Source organism: Plutella xylostella, chromosome 26, assembly GCF_932276165.1.
Source record: "Plutella xylostella chromosome 26, ilPluXylo3.1, whole genome shotgun sequence".
NCBI lineage: Eukaryota > Metazoa > Arthropoda > Insecta > Lepidoptera > Plutellidae > Plutella > Plutella xylostella.
In genome coordinates this window covers 4,324,237-4,336,636 of record NC_064006.1, presented here as the reverse complement: position 1 = coordinate 4,336,636, position 12,400 = coordinate 4,324,237, and the positions used below count along the sequence as shown (strand labels likewise).

At 35.4% G+C, this 12,400-nt stretch overlaps 1 protein-coding gene across 1 annotated transcript in view; it reads right to left on the bottom strand.

Moving 5' to 3' along the window:
• Window positions 1–12,400, bottom strand: part of LOC105387003 (probable G-protein coupled receptor No18) — an 87,882-nt gene that overhangs the window by 35,478 nt on the left and 40,004 nt on the right. Inside the window, exon 2 of the mRNA XM_038111544.2 lies at window positions 5,011–5,478. Coding sequence (XP_037967472.1) covers window positions 5,011–5,422 — 412 coding nt within the window. The 5' untranslated portion in view covers window positions 5,423–5,478. The remainder of the gene's footprint in view (window positions 1–5,010; window positions 5,479–12,400) is intronic.

Below are 12,400 nucleotides of genomic sequence, written 5' to 3'. Positions count from 1 at the left end.
GTTAGAAAAATGACACTGTCACTGAGCTAGGTACCTCCATAGTGACCCAGTGTAAGCGTGATTATACCCTATCGTGACTGAGGTCAGCTTATGGGCTAGTTGAAAACCAGCGCTGTGGCCCTCTGGATAGCAAACTGTTGTGTATTTTCTTTTTTAAAAATGTTGTATTTTATTTTATTTTTGTTATCAATGTGTTAAATATAACACACACACACACACACACACACACACACACACACAAACACTCACGCCTTGTACTAATGTACTCCCTTGCGGGGTAGGCAGAGGTGCATTGCTGCACCCACTTTTCCCCAGAGTGTTATGTTAGTTCCAATGTAATAGGGGGCGAGCCTGTTGTGTCAAATATATGTTTCTTTATCTTATTTATTTATTTAAACATGCTTTATTGCATAAAAAACTCACAAAAAATACATAGTGAGATCTATTATAGTAAGCACACATAGGTGGGCATATTACCAACATGCTATTTCTTCCAGCCAACGCTTGATTGGTGGAGAACTACGGTAAATATTCGAAATATATATCTATCATATTCCCACAAGCTAAAGCGTCAAGTGTTTGAGCGACCCACACAGAAAATTAATAAATTAATTATTATTAACGCGAATGTGTTAATTAACTGAGTCAAGGGATTAGTCAAAAAGTTGGTGTGAATAATTCCATAAGCTTATTATGCTAAGCTACATCTCCAGATGGATGAAAATTGCTTGTAATTAAACGAATTTAATCCGTCAACATCATCTTGGCATGTGTCTCGGTACATCTGTAGTAACGTATGCTTTTTATCTATCTATACGACATAGTATTGTTACTAACATGACTTCGTTGATATTTTTGAACATTAGATGTTTGTTTGCAGTAGTAGTATTACTACAATAACTCAGTACCTACCTGCCTTGACAAACATGATTTTCCCCTACAACACATCATCGCTCGTTATCTCAAAACGCTAGAACTAAGCCTGATTGGTTCAATCGCAATCAAGTAGCTTCTAAAGGGTCACCACATTTCGTTACATTGAATTAATAACGGTTTCGTAAACACGTATAAACAATTAACAATATCGTCGTTGTGGTCTCAAACAGTCAATATTCAAATTAAATGGTCTACCGTTAGATTCGTACCTGTGAAAGTGAAGTTAAGCAGGACTTAATTATGAAGTTTAATGCTGTGATTGGCGGAATTTTCGTTATCTAGATTTTGTTAATGCTTAGGTGAATTTACTGAAGTGAGAAATTGGGTCTTAGTATTGTATTGTATAGTAGCTTTCCCCTAAAGCTTCGCTTCGCATTAAAAGGTTAAAAAGGAGCCTATGTGATCCAGGGTCTCATCTTACTTCATGCCAATAAAAAAACATAAAAAATATTCCAGCCGTTTTCCCGTGAAATAGTAAAAAATGTCCGTCCATTTAACCACGCGTTTTTAATATAAGTAGGATAAAAACGCTTTACATTCGTATTTAGCACTAGAACATATACAGGGTGAGTCTTTCATAGGTGTAAATCGGGAAGTATGTCACAGAGCTTTTCATTCTGAACAACTATTGTTATAATGACCTTGGGATATTCCCGAAAAAAATTATCTACTCCCCATACACAGTGTCACGTAAAAAACCAATTTTTGTATGGGGAAGCATCCTTTTTTTATCGTTATATCCCAAGTCATTATAACAAAAGTTGTTCAGAATGAAAAGCTCTGTAACATACTTCCCGATTTGCACCTATGAAAGACTCACCTGTATACCGTATAAAGAGACACCAAACACATCATCTACGTTTTATGCAATGGAAGAAAGATAGTGATCTTTAACCGGTCCTTTAAAAGCATTTGCGGATTCAGCACTACGGATTTGTAAAGGAAATGAGTTCGAAAGACGTACCTAAGTATAGCATTTATAGTTAACGAATTGCTGTAGAATTCAGAACTGGAATACTTGTAGACATAATTATTGTGTCTACCTATTTCATCACCTCATTAGCCAATCATCTACATGGGTATCCTAGTAAGATTATAAAGGCGAAAGTTTGTGTATGTATTTGTATGTGTATATTATGTTTGTTACTTCTTCACGTCAAAATGGCTACACCGATTTTAATGAAATTTTTGCATGCAGTTAGCTAACAGCCTGAGACCCTGGATTAACACATATGCTACTTTTTATCGCGGAATTCCCACGGGAAATCTTTATATATTAATCTGTAAGGCAAACCGAAGCTCGCAGGAACAGCTACACTGCCGGGCAATGAGAAAGTTCCACTCACAAAATGCCTACAACAAACAACCATAATTTTATCAAAGATTTTATTTAAAATTGTAAGAAAATATTACCGATTTTAGTTGGTAATATCCTGATGCTCTGTTATATGTACTTCAATGTTGCAGAAGACAGCATTAAACTAACATTTTCCGTTTAGAAGTAATTTGGTGCTTTTCTCAGTTGAACCTTTTCATTGCCCGTGAGTGTAGTTAAAGAAACAACATGAATAGTCAAGAGAAACAACATGAACATTGTTGGCATTTACTGTGATTACAGAACAATATCCCGTGCGCAACTAGTCGTGCATGCATGCGTGGGTGTAGTGAACACGCGTGCAAGCTTCGAGCGGTTTTAAGCTTTATGGTAGGCTTCAGGATGAAGACAGGATTATATTTACTATGTAGAGAGCTATGCTCGGGGTTTCTCTGAAGGATGATGAAATTAGGTCATCTGTCTGAGAAATCATGAATCATGACTATCATGAAATTCGTGGGTCAATTGTAAGGCCCTGATTTACATTATCTGGATTATAATAATAAAATATAATATAATCTTTACCAAAAAGAAAAACACATTACCGAATAAACTTAATTTAACAAAATGTACACATGGCGGTTTTATCGTAAAAGGCATACTGTCATTATCTAAAACATAGCACAGCATGTCTTTTATCCCACAGGTAGGCATTTTTTAGACATTGTGCAACAGGCTAAATCTCCTATCTATCAGAGTAGTGGGAGAACCTCAAAATCCGAGACCAAATATCTACCAGGGACAGTAATCAAACCCGGGACCTTCATCGCTTTAGTAAGTTTTCTACCCGCGATTTCACTAGTCAACAAAGCGGTTTTATGAAATAAATATTATACTTATTCCCAGATATTATATTGCAGAAGATAAAACTTTGTACTCTACACTCGATGCCGGTATGATCACGAGACTCACTAGTTTTGCCAAGCGAGTAAAATACTATGCCTAGGGTAGGATATTAATGTGTTTATTTAGCCGGTTTTTAAAATAAAATCAATGTCCCGAGGTACAAGCGTCCCAAGGTACGTTACGTTACCCTACTTTTCCAGTAATGAGAGGAATTCATCCTATAACATGGATATTTTTTTACTTTTCTTCGACAAGGGTTTAACTGAATCAGTCTCTCGATAATTGTATTACGATAACTAGTTAAGCGATCCAACTCTGTAGCAAGAGCAGGGAATCTACTAATTGACAGGGAGAAGCAATTTGATAAGAGAGAAACTTTCCGAAGCAAAAATGTATGTTAGTGATATACAAGAATCCTATTATATCCTATCTATAGACTAAGTTTCATTGAATGCGACTTTTTAGTAAAAAAAAACAAAGTTTTGTGACATAGAACGAGCGCTTTTAAATTAGATACACTTTCAGTATAACTCTTTTGATTTAGGTGTTTTTAATTAGGTAATAAATAATATTGTTTATGTGTGTGTGTTTTTTATACTTATTAATATTACAGTATTCTGGCATGGTCATTATGTACTAGATAAATCCATATTGATTGAATGATCTTTGAAACATGTTTCGGTCCCTGCCAGGATTCAAACCTGAAATTTTGTGACTAGAAACCAATGTTAGAAGCTGCGACTGCAACCTAACCATCAAAATTTCTAGCGCCGTTTTAAAAATCATATTCCGTCCAAAAAAGTAACAAAAAGATTTTAGTGCAGGATTTTAACAAACCAGTATTTTTATTTGCCCAGTAAAATGTCACAGTCATGTTGGGCACAGATAAGGCTGAGGCTGCGTTGATTTTCATTTATTTTTCCGGGTCACCGCAGCAATGGGACCTCTCCCTAACTCTTTATGTTCGAGGACTTCAAAGAATCACGGCAAGGTAAGTTTAGTTACACACGTTAATTGCATTATCTGATTATAGAATATGAAATTAAAACTTGCTAAAAATCGGGTAAAAGTTATGAGAAACATTTTATACTTACTAATTTTTATCAGAGCATTATTGTCACATAACAGGATTTCATATTCTGTATTGATAGTAGGTATATATTTATCTACATATACATCTCCTTAAGAGACAGTACCTATGTAATGAGGAACCGGCGGCGTCGATAATACCATCATCATAAATAATAAACCCTACCCTCTCAACTCAATTCAAGGTTATACATGACAATGTATAGAGTGCGTTAAGAACGATGGATTGTGAAAAGACGCGCGGTATGATAGATTGCACGCATAATATGATAGGTACCAGGGTGATAACCAACCTAAGTAAAAAAAACACAAATAATAATAGATTATGCAATACATATTAGTGATAGGCATATATTATATACTTTACACGAAATTAACGACAATGTAAAGCTAGTAGACAAGGTGATGTTTGCCGATTGTTGTTTGCTTATGTGTCGGTGGTTGAAAGGCAACTGGTTGCCTTATGCAGGGTGAGTCTTTCATAGGTGCATATCCGGAAGTATGTTACAGAGCTCTTCATTCTGAACAACTTTTGTTATAATGACCTTGGGATATAACGAAAAAAAAAAGATGCTTCCCCATAAAAAATTGGTTGTTTACGTGACACTGTGTATGGGGAGTAGATTTATTTTTTCGCGAATATCCCAAGGTCATCATAACAAAAGTTGTTCAGAATGTAAAGCTCTGTGGCATACTTCCGGATGTGCACCTATAAAAGACTCACCCTGTATATTTCTAGATGAAAATAATAACAAATCACTCACCAGTTATATGTACAGCGATGGCAGGAGGCATCACGAATATGCCCACCAACAGGTCAGCAGCCGCCAGACTAGTCACAAAACAGTTAGTCACCGTCCTTAGTCGTTTAGTCGTCACTACCGCCGAAATGATCAGCGTATTCCCTATCACAGTCACCACGATCAGAACAAACAATATAATCACTACACTTATTTCTACGCTATCGTAATCCGTTGACACACATAGCTCACTGTTATTTCTGCATCCCATAGTTATGTTTTCTATGGCCGCGTCCTCCGCACTGATAATTTCGTATACTTCGTTGGTGTGATTGTAATTTTCGTCTCTTGTGTTCTGGATGCTTAGTTCGGTCTGTAAGCGTGCAGTAGTGTTCCATTGTAGAATGTTCTCGATGAGTTCTTCGTTTGATATCATTTACTTCACTATTGGTTTGTATGGATAGTGATTACCATTCTAGCGGTCTGCATTTTCTGTAACCAAAGAAAATAAATTGAGTTAATACGACTGATGTTTGTTTTGGTCAAATAACCTTCCGAGTCCCATTCAGGATACCATAATATTTTTTGCAACATCCTGTATAATGGCTATAATAACAGCGATCATTATTATCTTGGTAAATTAACTAGATAGAGGAAAGATTGCGAATTGCGAAGTCGACACAATTCATTAAGACACGTGTTAGTATTCCGCCCACAAAGTCAGTTTTGTACGTGTTTAACTGAAAGGCTTAATGTTACCTGGGTGTTTCGCTTTAATTTCATTAACCTCCGAACGAGAAAGAGTTGTAATGAGTGTAACGATGAAGAAGACATTAATAATTTTAAAACTGACTGTCTGATCTGACTCTTGACCGTTTCATATACACTAACGAGCAATTAAACAGTTCCTGTGACAATAGCACCAAAATACACCTAAACCGAAAAGACTAGCTTAATCACGCCGTCACGCCGAATAATTACCAACTAAAAATGTAATGTATTGTATTGTATGTATTTTGATCAGCCTTTTCTACTTAGAAGTAGATCAGCACTTTTCTCTCTTTTTCATTGCTCGTATGTATTATATGTCTAGTCCGTACACCAAAATCCCTTTAATCCCCTTCTAAAAGAAATAACGAAAAGAACCGCAGACTCAGCGGGGGCGCGTAGCATGTGTGCTTGCGCCCCGATAAAAATACCTTAATTACTTCTATATTACCATTTTCTGTGATTACGTCAAATTGTTTTTGGTGAAAAGGCCTCATTCTGTCACCCTCTGCGTCGCACCGTGGTGAAACGTCGACAAATACAGGGTGTTGCAAAAATGAGGGACTAAATAAAGATACAGGATGTTGCAAAAGTGGTACAGTAAACCGAAATGGGGTAAACTCAGGTCAGGATGGCATTCTAAACAACTTTTGTTGTAAGAATTTTGGAAAATCTAGAAAATATAATTCGGATATGATCCATAGTCAAAAGAAAGTCACGTAACCAACAAACTTTCTATGTAGAATCAATAATCTAGGTCGTGTATTTTCAAAACTCGTACTTATACATGTACGACTTTTGACTTTCGGTTTACTATATTTTGTAACATCCTGTATATGTCTGAATCTTTATTTAGGTCCCTCATTTACAGAAACAAACACCTGCGTATAATGTAGAGCTAACACGGGCTGATAATGATGGTTAAAACCTAAATATTTATATCATTTGTGAGTGGAACTTATATATTTTATTTGATATCTAAGTATCTGCAGTCAATAAAAATAATAACATAAACTTAAATGAACTTTCACCATTTACACACGTTATATAAACGGAAAACGCTTTTTGGTAGCGGATAAGGGAAAGACTTAGGATATAATAGAATAAAAATATTATTTTGGTAACAAAAGAGACCGAAATCCGTCGTTTGCTACTCTGCTTTTGTCCGGATTGAATAAAAATTCTACAGTGGGGTCAACAATTATACAATAAGATAGGCAAAACTAGTTTTACCTAGACACAATGCATTCCGTGAAACGGGGCTTGTCTGTAACATACAGGGTGTGGCAAAAAGGGTATAGAATTCATTTGGTCACGCTCAACAATAATAATAATTGTTGCACGAAATTTGTGAATTTGTGCAAAAAATTCGCAATAGTATATGTCCGTTAGTCGGGAAATTGTGAACTGACACATCTTGACTGGAGTGAGGTATCCTAACTAATATTATAAATGCGAAAGTAACTGTGTCTGTCTATCTGTCTGTCTGTTACTCTTTCACGCCAAAACTACTGAACGGATTTAAATGAAATTTGGTATACAGATAGTCTAGATCCTGAGAAAGAACAGGCTACTTTTTACCGCGGTATTCCCACAGGAAATCTTTTTAAGACGAAGCGAAGCTTGCGGGAACAGCTAGTACAATATACAAGACACTGTGCTTTGATGGCTAAAGCCAAATGTGGGCTATTAAATATATTGACTCGGCCATCGCATGGAAACACGTGTTAATTAAATTATTTAGTGCGATGACCAAGTCAATATATTTATATAAAACATTAAATATTTTTAAGATTGAGATGCGTGCGTGGATAAGACTTGGTATTACATGGATCTCACAACTTTTTACCGTAGAACAACTGAGTTACGAGACTTGGTTTTTTTTGACAAGTATTGTTTTTGATGGGATCTCATTTCTTTTTGTATTTTGTAGACAGTTCTACTTTTTTTTCTTTTCTATGTACATACCTTCTAGGTACTTACGTAGGTGCGTTAACTTAGTTTGGTAGGTTGTCTACCTACATAAATCGCAAACTCAAGGTAAGAATCAAGAATCTTTATTTTTGGCTACGTAATGTACTTAATGAATAAACGTAACTTTGATACTACGTACTGCATCAAATTTCCCTAATTAAATTTCAGCCTTTGTTTCCAATACACAAAGTTCATTGTACATTAAGAAAAATTTACTATAAGTGGTAGCACTGGTAGCCTGATGTAATTTGTTCGTAGGTAGGTAATCCATCCTTTGCGGATTTAATTTGCATGACCCGAATCTTTTGCTCGATTTGGCAGGGGCACTACCGTGCGCCTATATTTACTTGGTAGGGGCACTGCCGATTATGAAATTATTTAAGCAGTTATGTACCTATCTAGAAAACTGGACCAAAATTGAAAAAAAAATATTCGAGTTGGTGGGGGCACTACCGTGCCCCCAAATATTTTAGTTTTTCCTTGGTTCATACACCAAACACTACTTATATTCCCAATTTGACGCTTCTAGGTCTGCTAGAAGTGCCTTAGAATTTTTATGATCGGTGAGTGAGTCAGTCAGTGACAAAATTAAGAAACTTTGGCCCGTTATAATTCTTAAACTACTGGTTCAAATTGAATGAAATTTGAAATATACCGTGTCTTTACAATGCCTGCATGGTTATTGAAAATTCAGTCTTCTAGTTTTATCCACAACGAAGTTACAGGGGGTCGAAAATGGCCTGAATTGCTTCGAGAAAAGGATGGTACGGCCGTGCCGCTTTTTTGCTCGACTTGGTGGGCGCACTGCCGTGCCCCCAGATAGGACGTTTTAGCTATTGAACTGTTTTGTCTCTCTCAGTTACAGAATCGACTATAACTTTTCTATGAATAAGGGGATAGAATGTGTCTTTTTCTAAATATAATTTTGTTTGAAATCGCTAAAATTATATTTTGAGCCTTCAGAATCGTCATCTTTATTTAATATACATAACAAAGCTTTCATTCATTCTATAAGTACCACCGTTGCGTGTGTAGAGAATGACCTATTTGTTTACGCACTACCCCCTTTCCCACACCCAAGGTGTGAAAGGCTGTATATGACATTACATTGTACTAAAGAAAAGTTAATGACGCCCTCATATTCTTTTGTACTCAGTTGTTGTCCATTCATGCTATACAGTGAAGTAAATAATATAAAAGGGCCGGCTTTTCGCGTTTTATCAAGCAACTTTTCAGTATTATTAGTGCGTTAATCGTGGGGCCTCCTGAAAAACATAGATAAGGATACTTCATTAATGGTACGTACAATGTCAGTATTTTATTTTCACGAACTCTATAGTGTAAGATTTAGGGAGCCGCGCCGTGGTGGTGTAAGATCTCGGATCACATTCGTGATCAAATAGTGGCCTCGGGTTCAAATCCAGTGAAACAGTTAATCTTTTTTTATAAATAAGGGATTGAAGTACAATTAACGTACTCTTACGATAGATATATGAAAACATCGTCGTGAGGAAACCATCACATCAAGTTTGTTTGTTTTTAAGTCTAAGTTAGTTTGTTTTTTATAAGCAGTATGATTGAGGATGCGTATTGCGTGGTGCTATAGCATTACCGGTACGACATCTGCAGACATAATAATGTAAGTAATGTAGTTTCTTGCTTATGTTGTAGTAGCTAGTTAGTAGTACACTTGCATCCAAATATTATAGGTTTATATAATTTAATAATAAGAGCGTACCGCCAACAAACTGTTACCAGTTTGGCGAAACAAATTGTTAAAAATAGTCGTAAGTTTTTGTTGAATAAATATATATAAAAAAAAATCTAGAAGTGTACCCTAAGTACATGGTATGTACTTATTCGAAAACGACGATACGGCTCGTAACCTTCTCGCAGCCCATTACATGCGCAATTCAACTGCTGTACTGCGAAAAGCGAGTTTATCGACTCGCTTGTGAGTCATCTCCGATTACTTTCGCATTTAGCTCTTAATACTAGAGAGGGCGCTACTGAGCTCACGTTAACTTAAGCTCCGTATTATTTACATTAAAAAAATATAAACAGTGGTGAAATCGTAACATAAACTAAGTGACTATATAAAATAAGTGATTTGCTTCAAGAATAATCATAAATAACGAAAATATTTTAGTGTAAACTGAATCTTAAAGCTGTGAAATACAAGATACAAACATTAAAAGTATACGTCAACTACAGTGCTACCTGTAGGAAACCGAGTGAAACGTAACTATAAACTTGTAAAATAAGTGATCATGAAGTGCTAAATTGGTTAATTGTGACGATTTATAGTGAAAAAAATAAACAGTGCAAAACGAAGTAAACAAGTCCAAAGTCCACGAACGTCTTATTTTACAATTCTCAAACCAAGATAGATACTATTCCTTTTTTCGACTAAGATTCTAACATCTTAATTGGCGTAATCGTCTATCTGCTGCCTAGTAATCGAAGGTCCGCAGGTTCGAGCCCCACTGGATACACTTTATTTTTTATATTTTTTATCGCCTTAGAGTGCTATATCAAGCCACAAAATGAATTTTTTGGACACCATCACTCTACGACGACGACGGCGTACACGGACAGTAAGCGATGACACTGTTGAAAACGCTGACGACTCGAAATTATCGCTTAATGGCACTACGAACAGCATGCCATTAATATCTGATGATGAAGATGATAAAATTAAAACTCTGAAGGACCAAATCGAGACACTTACTATAGAGCTGAGAACTGCACACGAGGAAATAAGCTCATTAAATTTAGAAAACACAGACCTAAAAAATAATATAGAAAAATTAAAAAAAGATAATGAAATTATGAAAAAGGTGACTAACAGTCTTAAAAATGATATCACAACCCCGAAGAAAAGAAAAGGCAATAAGGCAAATAACATCTCAGATGGCTCACTGAACAAGTCAAATTCCTGTTTTACAGGAAAAAAATGTAGTGACAATAGTCAGTCACCGTCACCAGCGGTAAATCACAACTCACCCAATCAAAATAAGGAAACACTAACCTCAAAACTTGATGCGCAGACACAAACAAAGTCACAAGAACCGGAACAAAGCTTACCATCACAAATACCTAAAGGCTCAAAACCCTCAACCCGACAGCAGAAGTATCAATCGAAAAATAAACAGAATGTTTTGATTAAATCAGCCAATAAGACCAATCATATATTGGAAATAAGTGAAGAAAAATTAGGACCGACGTTCAAGATTTGTCACAACCTGAATACTAATGCAGGAATCAGGGAACTGTTTAAAGATATCGCGGAAAACACTAAACACCTGACTAGAAATGATTTTTGCGTAGTAATGATTGGAGAAGACGATTTAAAAAAAACAAACGATTATTTTGAACTAGTCCTCTTAATAAGAAATGCTACAAAGCAAATTGAGAACACTAATATCCTAATATGCCTCCCGACATATAAATATAATGGGTATAAAACTATGTACAATTGGAGAGTAGAGACCTTCAATAATCTACTGTACTTAGATGTATCCACACATAAGCATGTTTTTTTGATGGACACTAATAAAAATATAAAATATAACTACAATATGTTTTTACAACAAGGACATGTAAATGACGTAGGCATGAACGTAGTATTTGATGACATTAAATACGCATTAAATGACATTATGAACATAAATAATAATTTTGACAATTCTACAACAGACCACATAAATGACCCCGACTTTTTTCGTCAATAATTCAAATAAATCTAATACTTTTGTACATGATAGCATATCTATATTTCATCAAAATATAGCTGGACTTATAAATAAGTCCGATCTATTAATTGTTCATCTTGAAAATCTTAACACTGCGGGAATTGATGTAGACGTTATATGTGCTACTGAATCTTTTGTGCAATTAGGCCAAGAAAAGATGATAAATATTCCAAATTTTCAACTTGCAGCGAACTTCTCACGTAGCGATGAAAGAAGAGGAGGCACCTGCATTTTCGTTAAAAACTATCACCAATATAAAGAAATTAAAGACGTAGCAAAATTATCTGTTTCAGGTGTTATAGAGCTTTGCGCAATAGAGCTCGTAGAACATAGTGTAATAATTGTATGTGCCTATAGAATACCTAAATCGAAAGAAAAAAAGAAATATTTAGGGATCTTTTATGAAAAATTAGACTGTGTATTGAATAAGTTATGTAAGAAATCAAATAAAAAAAATCATCCTTTGTGGTGATTTTAATATTGATAGATTGCAAAATAATAATGAGTCTAGACTTTTTCAAAATACCCTCTTGGAGTATGATCTAAAACTAGAGATCAACGAACCTACCCGGCTATCAAGCGGAACGTGTATCGATAACTATGCACATAACATTCGTAGGGGCTGTAAAGCCCAAGTACTAGACTATGGGTTATCGGACCACACAGCACAACTGCTATCTATTCCTGTTAAAAAATATACGAAAATGAAATACTGGTTCGTCAAAAAAAGGGATTTCAGTGAAGAAAATCTTAAACTCTTTAACAAACACATAAAAAATATGTCATTTTCAGAGATGTATTCTCTAAATGAACCAGAGGCAGTATACAGTTCATTCTTAGAGACATTTTTGTTGATTTTTAATCTTTGCTTCCCATTTAAAATCATCAAAATATATACAAAAAAGAAGCAGAGATGG